Below are 22488 nucleotides of genomic sequence, written 5' to 3'. Positions count from 1 at the left end.
AGATTAGTGTGGCGGACTATTCTCTCTCCCTATCCCTGCGGGGAGCGGCTTGATGGTTATTTGGTTAGTTTAGTTTTTTCCGTTTTTTTTTTAAAGGAGATTATTTCACCCGTAATATTTATTTATAAATTTATAAGTATTAATAAGTAGCCAATGAAACTCTTGACCCTATTTTGCTACATTTGACCTATTTTCTACCGGCGTTGACCTACTTGTGACTCAGTCTTGACCTATTTGCGATTCACGGTGATTTTTTTCTTCTTTTTTTTAACCTGATTTCACGAAAAATGATGACTAAATAATATTGTACTTTAGTAACATGTTTTTATTCAATTTTATCATATTTTCATTACTAATTTATTGAATCACGTTGATTTTACTTTGTGTCATAAAAAATGCGTTAATATCGAGCAAAGGTGCGTCGAGATGGTTTGGGCATGTGGATCGAATGAGTGAAGAAAGGAAAGTTAAACAAATTTATGAGGCGAATGCGGTTGGTATTATAAGCAGAGGAATACCGAAGAAAACTTGGCATGATCAAATATTTCAAATACATACTTGAAAGTGGTCAGGTCAGGAGTCGGAATAATCGGTGTGTATGTATGAGAAGACGTATGAATGTGGAAGGGGCGAAGATTGTGTGCTACGATTGATTGGTATGGCGATCTATTATATCTCCCTATCTCTTTGGAGAAGCAGCGTGATGGTTAGTTAGTTAGTTAGTTGACATCACAGGAAGAGTCACTTTCTTGAAAAAAAAACGATCTTCACATCTAATACAAGAAAAAAAGACTAATAAGAAGTAAAAAACACATAAAAAAACCCTGGGGATCGAACCCGGGATCTCATACATGGTAGCTACTACACTACGGAGGTGATCTGCGACTTAATTATATCACATATCATACGAGTCGGGTTGTGGTCCCGTGGTTAGTGTCGTGGTCACTTGAGTTAGAGTTTCTCCGTTCGAACCCACTACAATTTGATACCTATTTCTAATAATGAGCCGCTTAGGCTCACAGAAATAGTATGAAATTGAAGTATTTTTGTAAATAATAAAAACACAAATATTTCTCTTTTTAAAAAAAATAATGTTTGTATTGGAAAATTGATTAAGATATTTTGATAAATGGATTGATATTTATTTTCTTTACTTATCAGTTATGGCTTATAGGTATTAAATAAAGATTATCTTTTCAACGGTATTAAAACTTGCTCCAAAATTGATTAAAGTTATCATGAATTTTTTATCACTAACCTACCGTCTATCTTTTTATTACCTTGTTTTGATCAATTCGTAAGTCATTCTGGTTTAAAAATATTTTCTTTGTTGTTCAACTTCGTCCTTGTTGATCTGTACGGAGATAAGATATGCAAAATGTAAACACACGTGTTTGCTCACGACTCTGCGAAAAGCAAAGATGGCGTATTCGAATGGATTTCCAATTCCACCTTGAGGCTTTTGCAATAGAAATGATGTTTGCTTTTATTTATGACTTGGGGACCTTCTTTTTGGTTTAGTGATGTCCTTTTTCACGTTGACGAATATTTCTAAACATGTACAAGCATTAAGACATAGAGAAGCTGAACTATTGTAAACCAGGCGTTGTCATGGATCTTCCTGGAAAGACACCTAGAGGAACACCAAAAAAATCATGGATGCGACAGAAAGATAACATGATTCGAAGGCATGGCCTAGGTGACGTTGTATATGATAGAAGGACCTATAACCTGAGGACGAGGAGAGATGGCCCCCACACTCTACAAAGACGATAAGTTGGGATAGAGCCAGGAAGAATCACATGCGGGTGGCTTTATATTGTTAGAGATCGTTAAAAGACCTCCTGCGACCGACCATTTACCCGGTCAAAATTTGCCAACTAATGTTATAATAACTGGTCAAAAATCACGACATGGTGTTGCCGAAATAAGAAGTCTGCGGTTGTGTTAGGTGCGTTCAAAGTCAGAATGCGACGATCAGGGTGATCGGGTTTAGGAACTTCTTGCTCTGGAGATGGAGGAAAAGGAACAACCCTGATTGTGAGTGTGGAGCTGAGCAGACCATAAGACACAAAGTGCAGCACTGCCGACTCAATGGGTTTGGTGGTGACCTTCGGGATATCCAGGAGGCAGTGGACTGGCTAACGAGACTAATCCCAAAAGACAACCCACATGGATGAATAAAAAAGCCGGAACCATACGCAAAGAGGAAGGAATGGTTTTGAATTTTACCACATCTCTCGGCTGGTGGAAAATTGAACTTTTAACCGCCGCAATAATTCACTAGGTAATGATAGAAAGTTAATTGTGACAGGTAAATAAATTACAGAAAACCGCGATAGAGACACGAACCTAATTGTACGCTGATTTGCAAATGGAGGGAACGTACGGTAACGACGCTTTGATTGCATGCTGAGATATACTATTTGCAAGGAAACTAGCTTTGAATTGTACATATGTCTTCATTGAATCCAACGCCTTTTACGATTTCTCTTGCAGCCGCAAATTGATGGAATGAATACTAAATGCACTTCGAATGGAAATGAATAAAGTCATGTAATGTTGGACGATTGATGCAAACTGTACGAATCACGTTTTAAAGCATGTTCTCTGCTAATTGTAGCTCATAACATTTTGGATGTGTCTAAATCCTTGTCCACAAATCTAGGTTTCTCTTGGAAAATATATAAAAATGTAAAAATAACTTGGGACTTAACGAATGCTGAGCCTTAAAAAGGATTTGAGATTTCGAACAAACGAATAGTTACATTTAGATTACATTTATTTACATGTGCTCGCACACTAAATGCTACAACCAATTCCGGTGTACATATCGCTCACTCCTTTCAAGAACGTCATAAATCAAAAAACTTGATTTTTCAGGAGAACGTTTTTAAAGTTTAAAAATATTATACTATGTATTAAAAATAAATATCAAGCCATTAATTGAACTTTTTACTGTGCAACAGATCTTTTTAGGTAAAACCTGATGGTTTTTTCTCCATTTGAAAAATGTAAAGTATATTTAAAAAAATAATTAAACAATACATTTTCTTAAAAATGCAAAAACAACATTTTCTGCCCTGTAGCGGGTAAATATTAAGTTTAAAATATGCCGCTTTTGCTGGGATATAGTACATTTTCTGGACATTCCGAAAACATGCAGAACTGAAAATTGACGATTTTTTATTTATGACGTTCTTGAAAGGAGTGAGCGATATTTCATTTGCACACGTTATCTATTCCAACAAGAGTGTCATACAAGTCCATCATCGTTATCTCCACCTAACCGAGTGTTTTTCATCACTCCATCGCCACCCATGTTTGCCGTGGACTCACCTCAGCCTGTTATTTGCCATCCGCCGACCTTAATGCCGCAAAATATTTATTCTGCTAATCAAATTTAGCCTGACGGATAGAATAAATATCGCGAAACGATATTCCGCCATTTTTCGCACCTTCCCGACGACTCGCGCAAACATGCGTTTTCAAAAAAAACAATTTTGGCTATTTGCGTTTCTGTTATTGTATCGGTAAACAAATATACTTGTTTTCGATATGTTCTCATATGTTTCTACCGTATTTTTAATGGAATTCGCGATATCCTTGAATTTATAATTGTCGCTATAAATTTCGCGTATAAACTGCGCATATGTCCATGTTCTATTCAATATTCAATACATATCTCTCCCACATCTGCGTTCAACTGTGTCAGAATGATTTTTTTTACGCAGTTGTAGGTTATACGATTTTTAGTTTTTTAAAGTACCAAATAAATATTTTGGAAATTATTTTACGGGTTTTTTTTTAAATCAAAACTGATTTGATTGTACTTGGAGAATGATTTAAGACACACAATCTTTTTACGCAGTTGTAGGTTATACGATTTTTTCTATAGGTTCGAAATAAATAATTTGACCATTATTTTACGGGTTTTATAAAATTAACATTGTTTTTTTTTGCTTGCAAACTGATTTTAGTCAAACAATGTTTTTTCGCAGTTTTTTGGCATTTTAAGGGATTTCTTGAATCTGAAAAGAAGTAACAGTATTTTAAAAATAAAATTTTAAAAACGAAAAAACACGTATAAAATTATATAATACATTCATGCGTATTACATACGCGTTTTATAATGAAGTTTGAATTTAGCGAATATTTCAAAAAAGAGACTTCATAGGATTGACAAATCGCTCACTCCTTTCAACAACGTCGTATATCAAAAATCGTCAATTTTCAGTTGTGCATGTTTTCGGAATGCCCAGAAAATGAACTATATCCCAGCAAAAGCAGCATATTTTTAACTTAATATTTACCCGCTACAGGCCAGAAAGTGTTGTTTTTGTATTTTGAAGAAAACCAATTGTTTATTTTTTTTTAAATATACTAAATATTTTTCAAATGGAGAAAAAACCTTCAGATTTAACCTAAAAAGATCTTTTGCACAGTAAAAAGTTCAATAAGCGGCTTGATATTTATTTTTAATACATTTCATTATATTCTTAAACTTTAAAAACGACTTGGCACGATGAGATCAATCAGAACCTAAAATCTGGCGGTGTCAAAAGTCTGCTTAATCGGAGGGCATGTATGACTAGATGTATGGATGTGAAGGAGGCGAGGAGTGTTTGTCAGGACAGAAGAGTGTGGCGTTCCATCCTCTCTGTCTACCCCTGCGGGGAAACGGCGTGATGGTAGTAGTAGTAGTAGTAGTAAAAACGATCTCCTGAAAAATCAAGTATTTTGATATATGACGTTGAAAGGAGTGAGCGAAATATGCTAGCGTCAAAATATATCGCAGTCATACAGGAGAAAGCGACCAAGTGCATTTGTTTACAAAAACGTGATCATTGACTGTTTGATATCTTACTAGCTTAATATTGCCCTGAAAAAAATCCCAAAGGATTTTAAACGTGGAATTATAATTTATTGACTTGTTAAATTGACTAACTGCATTGGTGTTTATTTTGTTGGCAAGCAAAAGTGACTTAAATGGCCCTCCTGAACATTTTACGTTTTGTTAGTTGGTCATTTTCTCCTGTACGACTACGATATGTGTTTACTCGTATTTCGTATTTTTATTAAATAATCAATTTCTGACCAATACATTTCAATATAATGGAACAAAGCAGTTCAAGGGATTAGAAATGTAAATATTTATGCACAATTGCTGACCCTGAATTGCGTAACCAGATATAGAACAATGTGACTCCATTATGTATGAGGAGTAATCGCACGCTTACATAATTACAGCTTTTTTACAACACATTCATAAAAAAAGCTTTTTTTGTGTCCGCCTCCGTAGTGTAATGGTCAGCACGCTCGGCTACCGTTCTGGAGGTCCCGGGTTCGATTCCCAAGGGGGGTAAAATAAATATAAGTGATTTTTTCACTGTAATATTTATTCAATATTATTACCCTGGACTGGTACCTGAAGCGGAGGGCTGATCACCTTTCCTTCATGTGTAAACGATCAAGATAACACTGCGTTTATATGACGCAGTGCCCTATGCATCATTGGGGTGCGGATAAGGGTTTTTATATATTATATATATATATATATTTATTGCGAAGAAAAATCTATTTTTTTCAATACAAAATCGGTATTTTAAGAAAAAAAATCGATTACGTCAAATGTTACCCGGGTTTAAAGAAAATAAAGTCACGATTTATCGTATGTTGGGCCTTAAATGTTGCGAAAAACATTAAAATAACTGTAGTGACTACGCCACTGTATCACAAATCACAGCTTCCAATATTGGGACAAGTGTACTATTGTACACCGTAGTTGGTTAGTTAGTTTAGAATTCTTGATAGGGATGATCACTTAAACCAATCGATGACAGGTGGTAAGCCATTTAAATTCCCAGATAGTTAAATTCTCAATTCTCAAACAGATTACATTCTTATTTATTATTTTACAAAAATGTTAAAAATATTAGTATATAACCACTCACCGAGATTTTTATGTCTACCGGTTTCGAGACGTTCCCGTCTCTTCGTCAGGACAATTACTAACGCAGTATGCAAACAATACCACCCTTCACCACCATAGCACCATTTACACACTCAAAACTACACAAAATGTCTAACACATGCGATTTTTGGTCGACTCGAAGACCAACATGCACTAAAGTTTTCAATAGAGACATGCGTTACGAGCCGAGGTTAAACATGTAATAGATTAAATTCACTTCATGAATATTGAGATTTTTCCAGTATTATTGACGTTTTTTCTCTCTTTTTGCAGATGTGCGATTACCTGGGCATCGGTCCCGAGGCGGACTACTTCGGCCTGCGCCTGCCGGCCGTGGAGGCGCCGGGCGGCGCGACGACGGGCGAGGAAGGCGCGCACGCGCACGCGCCGGCCGCGGCGGGAGCGTGGGCCAACCTGCGCAACCCGCTGCACGCCGCGCACCGGCGCCAGCTCGCGCTGCGCGTCAAGTTCTGGGTACCGCCGCACCGCCTGCTGCTAGAGGGCACGCGCCACCTCTTCTACCTTCAGGCGCGCCTCGACCTGCTCGAGGGCCGCATGGTCGTGGCTGACTGGAACGTAGCCTGCCGGCTCGTCGCGCTCATCGCACAGGTGAGGGAAACAATCCAACTTGCAGTGATCCGAGTTAGGTCAGCTGTGACCCAAGTTAGGTCACTTCTGATCCAAGTAGGTCAGCTGAGACCCAAGTCAGGTCAACAACGATCCAAGTTAGGCGAGACTGGTGACCCATTACTGGGTCCAAGTTAGGTCAGCGGTGATGCAAATTAGGTGAGCAGTCATCCAAGTTAGGTCAGATTGGTGACCCATCACTGGATCACTGGATCCAAATCAGGTCAGCAGTGATCCAAGTTAGGTCTTCCAACTGGTCTCATTTGTTAACGTAGTAAACTAAAACTGCTCGATAAAATTAAAAACCCTTATAATCGCAATCAGGTCATGGTAGTTCCAGTTTAGGTCAGCAGGCTGGTCGAACTCCCAACTGCCCAAGTGAACGACGATCATGTCAAACACAATCCAAGTTAGGTCAGCTGTGACCCAAGTTAGGAAACTTTGATATATTTGCAATGTTCCGGAAGAAGTTTCCTCTCATTAGGCGATGTTTCTATTCGCATTATTATTAGGAAAAGGAGAGAAGTCGGGCTTGTATATCTGTACCGGTATTAGCTTAAAGGATTATTGAAGAAAATTGATTGAATTGCAAAATGTTTGACCCGCAGGCGGAAGTCGGCGACTACGACCACCACTACCCGCCCACCTGCCTGTACAGCCAGTGCCACAACATCGGCCCGCAGCGCGAGAAGCCCATCGACTACGTGCAGCGGATCATCGACTACCACTGCGAGATCGCCGGCATGCGCGCCTCCTCCGCCGAGTACCAGCTGCTCAAGGAGATCTCCGACCTGGAGTCCTTCGGCGAGGAGCTGTTCTTCTGCCGGCCGTCGGGCGGCAACAGCGCGCACAACCTGTACAGCCACCTGCTGTACCACCGCGGCGGCGAGGAGGCCCGGCTGGGCCGCAGCAGCGTGTACGCCAGCCAGACCGTGGGCTGCCTCACCACGGCGGGCGCTCACGAGGAGCGCGCCGAGGGCTGCGGCTGCAAGCTCGGCATGTGCGTGGGCGTCGGCCCGCAGGGCATCGTGGTCTACAGACCCGGCAACGGAACCGGTGACCAGGGGAATGAGAAACAGAGGTGAGCTCACTTTCTTGCATAGCTTCATTGTATTTTCTTGGTTTTAAATAGCTAACGTGTCGGAGAGTAAGAATTGTCGATAACGATATTCGATTCACGTTTAAAATGCGAGGGTTATGTTATGTATATATGGGCATGTAAAATGTTAAATTCACCCAGAAAATAGGGCTTGGGTCACATCTGCGGACTAAGAGCGCTTGTGCTTTACATGGAATTTTACTGTCCGGCAGTCCGGTTAGCGTGAAAAAATGGATATTATAACTCTAAGTATACTTTCTTGAATTTTTACTAAATCATTTGAAAAAAAAAAAACCTTCATTTTTTATACATTAAATCACTATCCTATAGATGAAATTTCAGTATATATCCCTGGATAGTCACTACAACTAGGCAACTTCGATACCTGTTTTCGAGCAAGGTATAAACAAAATAAAACTTTATTTTCTGGTCTGTATAAGTGTCAAACATATAACGTAACACATTGAAATCATGAATTTAGTTTTTTTTTATTCCAAAGTCCAAAAACTGATTTATCAAACTGCTCACAATCTTTTTCATCAATTTCTCAACATAGCTTTTTTTAAGGGTTAGTTGTAGTAATTATCCCGTGATATATCACTCACTCCTTTCAAGAATGTCATAAATCAAAAAACTTGATTTTTCAGGAGAACGTTTTTAAAGTTGAAAAATATAAAACAATTTATTAAAAATAAATATCAAGCCACTTATTGACCTTTTTACTGTGCAACAGATCTTTTTAGGTTGAACAACCTGAAGGTTTTTTCTCCATTTAAAAAATAACTAGTTTATTTAAAAAAAAAATTAAACAATACCTTTTCTTTAAAATGCAAAAACAACTCTTTCTGCCCTGTAGCGGCAAATATCAAGTTAAAAATATACAGCTTTTGCTGGGATATAGTACATTTTCTTGGCATTCCGAAAACACGCACAACTGAAAATTGACAATTTTTTATTTATGACGTTCTTGAAAGGAGTGAGCGATATATCAAAATTACTTTGTTTTATGTCTCACTATTTGTAATTCCTAGATACGAGATATGTACTTTTTATGAAACAACCTTTCTACACATTCATCTGAGGGAACACATTAAAACAACATACAAGTTTGCTAAAATTCATTACCAATAATAGAGGAAAAAAATCCATAGAGTATTAACTAAATTCTGATTCTGACATTTATTTTAAAATAATTTCTCAGTTTTTAATGATGGATAATTAAATATCTTAATTGGAGAAAGATATCATAACACATGTATTTAATATCTTCAATTGAATAGATTTTACGTGACATAAGAACATTCTCTCGGCTAATTAAAAAATTATCTTTAATATTAATATTATCGCACCAAATTGTTTGATCATTTCTGTGCCACCGTTGACCTCTGTACAAAGGTCTCCAAAACATTTTAAGGCGATAAGACATTGAATAAATCTTATTAAAAATAAATTACTCATCAATTTTATCATTTAATAATTATATCAGGTTATCTCTCGCTATTTTCTCTCCACAAAGTATGTTTGTCGGGTTGTTTTTGTCGGCGGCATCAATTTTATATAGATTTCTATAAATAAATTAAAGAATTTAGACCAAAATAGCATCGCAGATTGTGAATCTGAATGATGATAATATCAATTACTTTCTCTTCTCAAATATACAATATCAATGCTAGTTATTTTAACACATTGATTTCGGGAAATGCTTAAAAGCGACTTTTACGTACTGTTGGTAGAGAGCGGGAGACGCTTATAAGCGTTCTATTGCTTACTTTTGGTAAAGCGCGAGTGACGCCAAAAAACATTGTACTGATGGGAATCAAGAATTACTTGTGATTAGCGACCCTAATTAGTATACTAATTAGGGTCCTGGTTGAAGAAAAAACCGCCCGATGACAATGTGTCTTTGGATATTCATAAATGGGTGATTGGATGTTGTATATATACAACTTTCGAAAAATTAAGTAGTATGAATGTTCAGAACATGGGCAGAATGATGAATGTGCATCAAATGCATTGTGCATTGTACACAAGTGCATAAAATGATCTTTAAACCAGCCAATGACAGTTCTTAAAACTTGTAAATCCACAAAGACTTCCAAACCACTATTCTGAACAATATCATAGATCTGTTGTCTCTGAGGGGGTATTGCGAATCGGAATTCTTCTGCAACTTTAACTACTTGTAATTTGCTATCTTTATTGTTATTTGACTGTTTACTTTTCTTCTTCCCCAGCATTCCTTACACGGTGATAATCCGCGCTGCGCCCGTCCGCCGAGTGTTCCAGCTGCGCTACATGAACAGCGTCGGGGAGGAGCGCGTGCTCAACATCAAGATGGCCACCTCCCGCCTCGCCTCCGCGCTCTACCGCGCCGTCACCGAGAAGCACGCCTTCTACTGCTGCGAGACCGTGCGCAGCGACGTCACCAAGCAGTTCATCCGGGACCTCAAGGTACGCAGACCTGTTCACGAATGTTACACAACTTCCGTTCTCGTCACTTCGAATAGATTGGTTTATCCAATATAGGTTTACAACTAAACTATTTGTTTACAACATTTTGAGTGTGTCGAAATACTTGTTCACAAAATCTAGATTATCTCCAATTACAGGAATTATTTTCGTATTATTTTTTGACATCTCATCAAAGATGAAGAAGAATATGGAAGTCTGGGCATTTATGGGGCTGGCGACCACGATACAAAAATAAATAGTTCATATTATTTTTTGACATCTCATCAAAGATGAAGAAGAATATGGAAGTCTGGGCATTTATGGGGCTGGCGACCAATGCCCAGACTTCCATATTCTTCTTCATCTTTGATGAGATGTCAAAAAATAATATGAACTATTTATTTTTGTATCGTGTCCAATAATCTCATTTTAGTTTTAGGAAAATTTAGAGGACTTAGCTGGAGGACAATTTAGGGATCATGTGAATTATTTGTTAAATGAAATAAACAAAATCTATATAAATACAGTCGAACTCGGTTATTACAAGCACGGATATAGCGAGGAAACATTCCTTGACATTTTGGTTTGTGATTTTCTCAATACATTTATGCACGGTTATAACTAGCTACTTTTCGGCTATACCAAACAAAAAAATCGTCAAACTGTCTATGTCTCGAATTTTTTAAAATATAATTTTTGACAATATGACAATAGTTGAAATACTAAGTACCTAATTGGTGTTTTGCCCACAACATTGAAAAAGTATCCGCGCATATGGTTGAAATTGCATGTAAAAAATTGGTCATAAGCACCGTAAACAGCTAGACTTTTATACTCTTCCTCATCTATGTTGAGATGACAAAAAATAATATAACTTATTTAACTAAATCATATGCGTGAATATTAAAATCACATATCAACTTCACAAGGCTGTAATAATAACAATTACCTATATTCGTAATAAATAAATGTTGTGTCATTCCAACTCTCAACGCATAATCTAATACTGGGAACAATGAAAGATTGTAATTATTTAAATATAATAGAATTACTAAGAAATGTGCATTTTTTCTCCGCGACAGATTTTAGATATTCTCGAAACGATTATTAGTTTGCCATGTACCTTGTAGATATGAATAAATCAAATAATTCTCAGAATTATTTATGAGTTACAATCCTCTTATCAAATTAATTTTCCAAAGCTTCCAGAATAGAAAATGATGCGAGATGATTTGTTTTTTTGATGAAGAAATAGCTATTGTTCGCGAGGAGCCAATGTACGAAAATCAGACGCAGCTCAGAAGTAAAATATTGACGCATTATTAATAAATTTATAAATTTAGTACAAAGGTTTTTTTTTGTTATTTTTATTAAACCGCCATTTTAAGGTGACTAATTGACGGTAAATATTTTATCAAATTTCTGAATACACTATTATTTACATGAGAAATATGTAAATTACTTGTAATAATATTTTATGCATCAATTTGTTTGTTAACTTGTAGCTTTGAAGCTGGCAAAAAAATGTAAAGATGGTTTGCAGAACTTTCTCGAAATACGATAAGGAAAACCACTGAGATTATTCTATTGTTGCAAGATATATACTACAGTGAAACCTCTATCTATCGTTCCTCGAATAATCGTTTTCCCGGATGTGTCGTTTATTTCTTCCACCCCAAATTACTTTCATACAAAAATAGATTGCATCGATCGTTTCTATCCACCGTTTTACCGCATTCATCGTTTGAATTATGCTACATATTTGATATAATTTGTCTGTTTTTTTACATTCTTTTTAATTTTCTCAATTTGTTGCATTCGACGACAATATTTCAAGGTGTGGAACAGACTATCGAAAGCTTGTGTGACGGATACAGCAGAAGAAGTCTGAAGATCTTTGGGTTCTTTTCAACTTTGTATTTTTTTTAATAAATACATTTATTTACATCTAAAACTTGTATTCTTAAAATTTCAACCTACCAATGGTTATGCAGATTGGGAGGACGGTATTTTTACTCGATTGTATGTCCTTGTATATTGACTTTATCCCGCATTCATAGTTTATTTCAATAGGTCCCTTTAAAAACGATAGATAGAGGTTTCACTGTATATATATTTGTCAAGTGCTACAAATCAATACTATCTGAAAGATCAAATAATACTGTGTGAAATAAAGTTTTCACACATTGGCGGGTGGGTTTTCAACGACCCCGACCCTAATTAGTGTACAGTGATCTCCCGTTGAGATAAGTACCGCTTTATCGGAGAGAATATTATAGGGGGTAAATGTTTTTAAATTGTATTTTTATTTAATAATGACTCGTTTCCATCATTTCCACTGGGTAAAATGTAAAAATACAATATTAAACAATAATCGCTTATAACGTAGCCCAGATAACGCGGTACCTGTCTCAATGTTAAAGGGGGTTTACTGTACTAAATAGGGTCGTATACTAATCACATGTAACCGCAAACCCTATTCCGATCTGTATTATGTTTTTGGCGTCTCTCGCGCTCTACCAAAAGTAAGCAAATAGAACGCTTATAAGTGTCTCCCGCTCTCTACCAACAGTATGTAAAAGACGCTTTTAAGCATTTCCCACAAACAATGTGTTAATACTATTTTATGTTTATGTATTAAATATTGAATCAAACACTGATTTTTTGAGTCGACTAACTTACTAGACTCAAAAAATCAGTGTTTGATTCAACATGTAATACATAAATGGAGTTCTTTAAATGAAATGCCAAATCTATAAATAAATATGTTAATATTATCCTGGACTGGTAGCTGAAGCCAGGGCTAAACACCTTTCCTTTGTGTATTAAACTATCAAGATAAAACTGATTATATACGATGTAGTGCCCTCTGCACCATTGGGTGCGGATAAGGGTTTATCTACCAATATTACATAAAAGACGCTTTTAAGCGTTTCCCGCAAACAATATGCTAATTTGCCATTTTGACAAATCATTTTTAGATATACCTATCAGGCGCGGTCCGTCCATACATGCTATGGATGCTCCGCATCCCTTGCATTTTAGAGTAAAAAGATTTGGACTTCCATCCGTAAACAGCAATACTGCAATTTAAATATTTTTATATTTATACAGCGACCTTAATGTGATTTTTTTTTACAAAAAAGGGCTGTACAAAATAACACAAATATTATTATTATCATGAGTTATGAGCTTAATGGATTTATGGAGATAATTTTAGACCGTACCTTATTGTATCTTGTTTGTGGGCTAGTGTCTAGATGTGCATATTTAATATCTGGTACGTAGTAAGCACGAGTATAAACAGTTGATGTCCAGCATCCCTTCTACAAAAAGTCACCGACCGCCACCGATACCTATGTCCATTTTACTGACTATTGGTTTATTTCTAGGGCACCATCGTGTCCATCTTCAACGAGGATTCGACTCTCGGCAAGAAGTACGTGTTTGACATTCGGAGAACTTACACGGAGGTGTACGACAACGCGAGAAGGGCCCTGTTCTCCGCCGCCAACAGCACGGCCTCCGGTACATGCGCCGGAGTACCCCATCCGAGGAGTCCGCATTGCACGGCCGACTGCAAGGTAAACAGATTTTACCCATAATATCAGTAATCACTTTTACATTTTAGGCATTTCACATTTCATTCACTTTCACATTTTAGGATTATCGATAAAATTAAGAAATATAAGTCTTTTTCAATATATAGTCTTTTTATGTAGGTAACCAGTTCTTCTTTCATTTTTTCTACGTTCTTATATCTATTTATATTCTGAGATAAGCATTATCGATAAAATTAACCTGTCCAGGAGTATGGCCGTACATGTACGGCCATACCAAACTTTTCTCAAAGGAGTTTGGACGTACATGTACGGCCGATACAAAATATGATTTATGACACGATTTATATCAAAACATGTTAAAAACATGATTTATCGGTATTTGGATAATTTTGATATAAATCATGTTTACTGGGGTAAATATCTTTGTTTATTCAAGAAAACATGTTGCTTATAGCATCGACTATAATATAAAAATTTAAAAGTAAAAAAAAAAACACAAAAACAAATTCACTCCTCAGATACAGTTTCGTCCGGAGAAACTCACACCCAGACAGGTTAAGAAAGGTGTGTTGAGATGGTTTCGACTTGTAGAACGAATGAGTAAGAAAAGAACGGTAAAACAAATTTATGAGGCGAATGTAAGTGGAAAAAGGAGCAGAGGAAGACCGAGAAAAACATGGCATGATCAGTTATGCCAAATGCTTGAAAGTGGTCAGGTTAGGAGTCGTAACAATCGGCGGGTATGTATGAGGAGATGCATGAACGTGGAAGAGGCGAAGAATGTTTGCAAAGACAGAGTGGTGTGGCGTTCTATTCTCTCTGCCCATCCCTGCGGAGAAGCGGCGTGATGGTTTAGTTAGTTTTTTTTTTTTTGATATATTATTTAATTTTTTTAAAGGAATATTTGTATTTTTATCATTTACAAAAATACCTCAATTTCATACTATTTCTGAGGGCCTAAGCAGCTCATTGTTAGAAATAGGTATCAAATTGTGGTAAGAGTGGGTTTGAACAAAGGAACTCTGGGTTAAGGGTCTGCGACACTAACCACGGGACCACAACCCGACATCAATTGACACGAGTTGATATGAACTCATCTAAACCATTGTATAACGAAGATATTGGATATTAAGGAATTTAAGGCTGAAATAAGGATGATTGAAGAGATTGAGAAGAGTTCTTTAAGGTGGTATGGAAATGTGGAGCAAATAGATAGTGGCAGAATGACTAAGAAAGTATATGTGGCACGATGAGATCAATCAGGACCTAAAATTTGGTGGTGTCAAAAGTCTGCGTAATCTGAGGGCATGTCAACTAGATGTATGGATGTGAAGGAAGCGAGGAGTGTATGTCAGGACAGAAGAGTGTGGCGTTCCATCCTCTCTACCTACCTTTGCGGGAAAACAGCGTGATGGTAATAGTAGTAGTAGTGAACTTGCATGTAATGTCATGGGTTTGATCGATATATCTAAGAATTCCAAAAATTTAGTAGTGTGGTTGTCAATCATGGCTAGAATTAGTGAATGTTACACGTGTATAACGTGTTCACTTAACCAAGCCTATGACGGTTGTAAGTCCTATAAATGCCCAGACTTCCATATTCTTCTTCATCTATGTTGAGATGAACCCTGAGATGGCGAAAGCCAGCCAAAAGAGGATGGCGATATTTTGAGTGTGCTCAAATCATTCTAAAAAAAATTATCCGTTATATCCGTAGTTTTTGTTAGTTTTTGCGTGTTGAAACTTTGTTATCAAAATAATATTGATTAAACTTTAAACAGAATAAAATAGTTTCTTTTGCAGAAAAATACACCTATAGACATTGAACTTTAAATTATTATTTTTTTTTATAAATTTATAACTTTATTCAATAAATTAAATACATCTATATGATATATGGGATTTAAGACTGTTAACATACAAAAAGTCTTAATAACTTGTTGTTCTTTATAGTTTGTTGGTTTGCGACTTTGAACCGATGAAAAAGAAAATTATTTAAATGCAGATGAAGCAAATTTATTATGCTAATTTATTATATCAACATATAATATAACCGCTATATCAAAAAATAATATGTGAACCAATATGTTTCATTTTACATTTTTTGACATTTTAACATAAATGAAGAAGAATATGGGCTTACGACTTATCATAGGGTGGTTAAGTGATTACTTTACACACGTGTAACATTCACCGTGTTTGAAAATTATGAGGAATGCATCGAAACACGTTTCAAATGGATTTTAAGAAATATGTAGTGGTATTTACCAAGTAAAAATTTATTTAAAAATTCATCATTCTACCCATGATTGACAACCACACTACTAAAAATTTTGAAAGTCATAGATATATGCTCCAGCCCAAGAAGACCGAGAAGAAGGCGCAATAAAACGGGGGCTCCGCTTTCTCCCCTTCAGACTCAGCCGATTGATGACGTTTTTTTTTAATATATTTTTTTTATGTGTCTTTATCATTTTCATATCATAATCCATATCTGTATAAGCGCCTTTGAGGTAGTATTTTACGAAAATGGCGCTGTATAAATCATCCAAAATTATTATTAATATTATTATATGATCCATCTCATGAGATGGATGATTGTGAACTCAATCACGGAAGATCATGACCTTAGTTCACAACAGATTGGACTTAGAAAGCTTTTATGTAGCAGAGACCCATTTATTTGTATGCAAGAATCTTCTTCATTTGAACAAGTATTCGGACACACTCTAAATGTTATCATTTTTACTAGTTGGCTTAACCTTTGTACTTTTTGTGATCTTTAGATTTCAAAATAAAAATTGTCAAGGATATAAGATGTTGTGAAATGTGGAAGGGTTGCTCTTACCAGTCGTTTAAAAAAAAAAGTAATTTTTTTAATAATTTTTGTGTTATAATTGATAATAATGTAAATTGTTTTTTTCTCGCAGAATACGAGAGAGCGCTCCAACTCGCAGCCCACCGAGTCGCTGGCGTGTAGGGTCTGCATGGACCAAGCCATGGATACCCTGTTCCTTCCTTGCCGACACGTTCTTTGCTGTATCACATGTGCAGAAAGGTAAATAATAAAGGAAAATCTTTTCGACCCATCAAAATATGTATCAGATAATTCTTGATGTTTATTTTCTTTAACCTTTCCTGGAGTAATTTTCTTCAAAGGAGTATCGACATTAATGAATGTCGAAGTCCGTCTGTCAGTTGGTATGATGTAACTTGTATAGCAATGACATCTGTTGATATTTTTGAGTAATTTTGCCATAAATAAAACCTAGAGGTGGTGATTTGTATTTTATTTTTTACTTTTACACAACTTTCTTTATAATACATAGATATCGGAAAAAAAAATTATTTTACTCCCGGAATGATTATCATGTCTTCTTCTTCTTCTTCTTTATGAGCCCTCTGCTGGATATAGGCCTCTTCCCCTTCTTTCCATTTCCTCCGGTCGGTTGCAGCTTGCAGCCAGTTTTTGCCCCTTACAGCGACAATATCCTCAGACCATCTCTTTTGGGGTCTTTCAACACCTCTCCCAAGGTCTCCATCTTAGAATTCATGGGTTCCATCTTGTGGTGTCCTGTCTCGCTATATGTCCTGCCCACTGCCATTTGAGTTTTCCCACGCGATCCATGATGTCCTCTACTTAAGTTTTTTTCATGGTTTATTCATTTTTAATTTTATCCCTCAGGCTAAAACCAAACAAGGATCTTTCCATGGATCGCTGTGTCCACTTGAGCTTCTCTGCATTTCTCTTTGTCAGAGCCATAGTCTCTAGTGCATACGTGCTCACTGGCAGTATGCAGGATTCATAAACTTTTCTATTTAAACAGGTCGGAATCTCTTTATTTTGTAGAATCTTGGAAAACATGTATGAATTATAAACACATACAAAATTTTAATAGAATCTTAATAGTTCCCAGTCTGTTGTAGTCGTACATAGTAAAAAGGTTTAAAAGAGGTAATTCTTTTACCGGAAATAGTAATTCAAAATTTCTAAATGATGGTTATAGTCCAGCGTATTCCGTTTATCCATCTGGGCATATTCCATTTCAACCAACTTGAATCACAAAATAGGTGTCATCTTTTAATTACCTGTACGTTATACAGAAGTACCTTAGCACGTGTTCAAAGTCCATATTGCGGTTTTATTTTATTATTGGTTATTATAATAAATACGGTGTATTACGTCACCTGTGTCACGAAATACAAACATGCTTAAAAAATAAACGAAGGTGACAATATGAATAGTTTAATATTGTCCAAACAGACACAGGCAACTGTATACATAAACGCACTTTATGTATATAGCATTTTGATAAAAACAAAATGTTTCTGCAAACACGCAGAGGACATGAGAAATGGAGAAAGAAAAATAATTTACCGCCAATTTTTTATGAATTCTTATTGAAATATACGCAGTAGCAAACGTCATGTAATAATGTATTCAGTACCGGCCTTCAATATAATTTTATTTTTAGACCTATTTTACAAAAGCATATGAGTGAGTATTCATTCTTTATTTAAGGACCAATACATGATAAATCGTAATAGATTTTTTTTACTTAAATTCCCGTTTTTGTACTAAAAAAAAAAGTTTTCTTCGAAATAAATATGTTGTTTTAAAAAAAGAGCTGTTGAAAGATACGGAGTTAAAAAATTACAAAAATATATTTTCAATACATATTCGTAAAAAAAAATCCAATATATATTCTTAATCCTATTAAAAAAATACCAACCTCTATCGAAGCCGATCGCATTCTGAATTTAAAGCCTACAAGTTTTTTTTTTCAAAATCACCAGGGTGTTATTAAATAAATATTAGAGTGTAAAATAAATTGTTTACTTACTTGATTTTTTTATGTTGATAAGTATATTTTTATTACCTTCATTTCTTGGTAAATTGCTGATAATAATTAATACTCATATTACGAGCATTAATGGTCATAAATAAAGTATTTTACAATGGAGAAAATTAGGTTGTCTCTAATATTTTTCAGTGATAATAATTTAGCATTTTAAAAGAACAATAAGATTAAGGATTTATTTTTTTATTTGTTTATTGGGGATAATTTTTTTAAAAAGACATGTTTTTTTATTTCATTGTTTCAAAAATTATAATGCATTTACGAATGTTGAGGCATATTTGGTATTTTTTAGGATACTGGAAATATAAGAATTAAAAAAAAAACCTAGGTAGATACTATGTAATGTAGGTACTAGATTACAGGTTTGAAAAATGCTACTTTCAGCCCCTATTCCAAGTGAATAAGTTAGGTACCTTTTTTCTTTTGGATGGTAGCACTGACAAAAACTTTCCAAAAATTGCATAAACAATATGTGAATCCCAACATTACAAATAAAGTTTGTTTATGTCACTTTTATAAAATGAAAATAGTGCTAGAAAAACTAACCAAAATGTATAATAAATAAAAAAGAGTAAGTCAGTCTACCTATTAGAAACACAAAATACAAGTTGAAGAATTTCAGAAACTTCATGGATTTATGATCCAATGTTGGTCTGATATGATATTGTATAGAAAAAAGATTTAGTAATATAGTCTGTTCCATTTAAATAGGCAAATCTATAAATCATTATATATTTTACTAATTATTTTAATTTCCTTTGTTACAGATGCACTCGGTGTCCGCTCTGCAGGGGAGAGATAACGGAAGCTTTGAGAATATTCCTCCCGGTGGAGTTGGCGCTCAAGACGAATGCATGAAGGAACCGAGCAGTGGCGATATCTAAACAGTTGACAGTACAAAAACAAACAATCTGACGCGTCACCGAGCGAAGAGTGCGCGAACCGATCGACAAATACCAGGCCCTTTGGCCAGTTTGCCTCCAAACTGCGCTACATAAAGACGGTGAAACAGTTGAAAAACGCAATCGAAAAGGCGATGAAGTTATCATTCATCTCGGGGTGCCGTGCGGTGTGATCATCGAATAAACGCTATACCCGAATGTTTCGTTTTAGAAACATCATAATTTTAAGTGCAGGTTAATTATCACTCACATTTTTAAGAAAATACGTATCTTTATATACGCAAGCATAATCATGTGTGCTTTAACTGTTTTGGGAAATCTTTTAATATCATTCTGCTTTGTAATGATGTATTATATATTCCTTTTTGTTATTATCTTAGTTCTAGATTAATAAAATTGATAATTTTATCGAGGGCATAATGTCAAAAATTATTTTATTTAAATTATATGAATCAATGAATAAGTAACAACGGAAATTATATAATCATACTTTATTTAGCTGCATTAGTACTGTTTTTTTTGTTGTTTAAATACAGTCATACATAGTATTATTTTTTTTTTAGTCATACTTTAAACTCTTGTAAAACTTTTGTTCAAAAAAGTTGTTGTCGTCAATTTTCAATTAAAATAACTAATATGTAATGTTGTTTACCATGCAATACGGCAAATATGATAGCAAAAACATGTTTTTTGTATTTTCTATAATCAAAACTTACATTTTATTTGAAAATTGTGTTCAAGATCCTTGTTTTTATAATTATGAGTAATGGTACCAAAAAGCATCTTTAAATACATTTACATAATGTGTGCTAAAATGCTTTTTTTTTAAATTGACATGTAAATACATACATATTTCATTTATTTAATAAAATAAATATATTGCTAGAGTATTTCAATTGTATCCATTTTTGCTTTTTATATAAATTGTGTATAAAATTTCACATTCTCAAGTTTTCAATATTGGCAATCAAATAAAATATTTTTATGTTATTTAGAAAAATACATATTGATGTTTATATATTTTTCTGAGAAAAAAGGGATGGTAGAAATGCTAAATATTTTATATTCATATTTAACAAAGAAGAAGATTAATCTTGTCTTGTGATACGCAACTGTGTAGCTTAGGGGTTAAATCACCTGATTGCACATGAATTGTAATTCTAGTGCAATGCACTTATATCCACCTCCACAATGTTATGGTCAGCTCGCTCGGCTACCATTCTAGAGGTCCCGGGTTCAATTCCCAGGGGGGGGTCAAATAAATATAAGTGCTTTTTTCACTCTAATATTTATGCAATATTACCATGGACTGGTACCTGAGGCGGAGGGCTGATAACCTCTCCAAGATAACACTGTGTTTATATGATGCAGTGCCCTATGCACCATTGGAGTGCGGATAAGGGTTTGAAGAAGACACTTATGTTTGTGTATGATACATTAAATACATATGGTCATAGTGATTTTTCTCTCTTTGTTTGTTAAATACAATATATATTTTACCTATTGGCGGGGCTTTTTTAAAATAAAAATAGACCCGGCACTCTTAAAATATAGATTGTAATTACGTTAGCACAAACATTGTTTCGTCTAATTGATTTTAAAAAATATTGTCTGAAAAAAGGTGCTGAAACTCCGTTCCACCGTGTTACATGGAGAAAAAAGCCCTGGCTTTTGGTATTAGCAGTATCTTGAACAACCTTTTGTTACTTATTCACTGATTCAAATACTTGAATAATTATTCAGTATTTTCTTGTTTTTGTTTATATTTCTTTCTCCAGTATTTGTCAGCGAGTATGTATGAAGTGTGATGCGTCATATCATCATGGAGGTTGTGACTTGAAACTTTCTGCAATAATCTTTAACATAACATGACCGGAGGTATTTTATAAAAAAAATCTCCGCCATTTTGTTTCTTATAAAGTCGGCAAATTGCAAGAGCATTCTCAAGAACTGATTAAGTATAATTTTTAGCACGGAGGGTAGGTCTGATGTAGTATTTGGGACCAAAATTGTGAAAATTAGAAAATATATACCGAATTATAATTCTACTTTTTATAAAATCTCAATCTTCCTGTCTTTGTTTTAAATTGGATTGTATGAGTGATATTTACTTGTGTGTATTTGAAAATAGTAATTAAATATGATTAAAATCGACTGTGTAAGTCGGCTAATATTAAGAATTACTATACCTTTATTACTATTATAACAAAAAATATAATTAAAAAATCTGTGTTATTTTTGTTATATATTTTAGTCAACTTTTCAATGCAAGTTTATGTTTAGGCAATAAATATTGAAGAAACTCTATTTTTGACTTAGATAAGGCATTGATATCACAAGAAGGGGATTGAAGTAAATCAACCCTCGATCCATTGTAAATTAATACAATGTTAAATGTCTAAATATTTCAGTGCCTAGTCATTAGTTTACTATTGTATTTTGAAAATTGTCTGTTACCGAAACAAAACTTTCAATTAAAATTAGACATTTTCAACTGACAAAAAAAACTTATTCTACAGAGTGATAGATTTGTGATAAAATTATAATATAAATTTGATGTCAAATTTTCGTATTTTCGGAAGTCACTCTTAGATTTTTATACATATTTTTAAGTATACATCAACGCCTTCACGCACAAACATAAGAATTACCCTTTTCCAGAATTATTATCATTATTTTTAAGAAAAACGGATGTTGTTTTTTCAGTCATTCTGTAGATTTCTTATCTACATAGCTTGATGAAAAGATAAAAAGGTTTCTAACAAAATTACCAAGAAATTTATATAATTGTAAAAAAGACCAATTGTAATTAATATGCTTGTGCGTATGGGAATTGACGTATTGTATGTAGTTTCAAAACGCAGTATTGTCCTCCTTCAAGTTATGTACATTATTGGTATATTGTTATATGTGAAAACCATTACCAACAGGTTTTTAATGTTAAGGGGATCTAACCTAAAAAAAGTATTTTTGAAGTAAAATAAAAGAATATATAACACTTACCAAACAA

The 22488-nt window shown here is 34.7% G+C and overlaps 1 protein-coding gene across 1 annotated transcript in view; it reads left to right on the top strand.

The window, feature by feature from the left end:
• The window catches only part of dnr1 (E3 ubiquitin-protein ligase defense repressor 1), a 62086-nt gene extending 39598 nt beyond the window's left edge, over positions 1-22488 (top strand). The window contains exons 2-7 of the mRNA XM_088269253.1: positions 6248-6583; positions 7210-7682; positions 9935-10151; positions 13544-13735; positions 16645-16772; positions 19344-22488. Of these exons, the coding sequence (XP_088125379.1) occupies positions 6248-6583; positions 7210-7682; positions 9935-10151; positions 13544-13735; positions 16645-16772; positions 19344-19434 (1437 nt within the window). The 3' untranslated portion in view covers positions 19435-22488. The remainder of the gene's footprint in view (positions 1-6247; positions 6584-7209; positions 7683-9934; positions 10152-13543; positions 13736-16644; positions 16773-19343) is intronic.

The sequence above is a fragment of the Brachycentrus maculatus genome, unplaced genomic scaffold, assembly GCF_059751285.1.
Source record: "Brachycentrus maculatus isolate JH-2025_06_01 unplaced genomic scaffold, ASM5975128v1 h1tg000343l, whole genome shotgun sequence".
Lineage (NCBI taxonomy): Eukaryota > Metazoa > Arthropoda > Insecta > Trichoptera > Brachycentridae > Brachycentrus > Brachycentrus maculatus.
The sequence above is the reverse complement of the archived record's forward strand: the minus strand, read 5'-3'. Positions and strand labels throughout refer to the sequence as shown.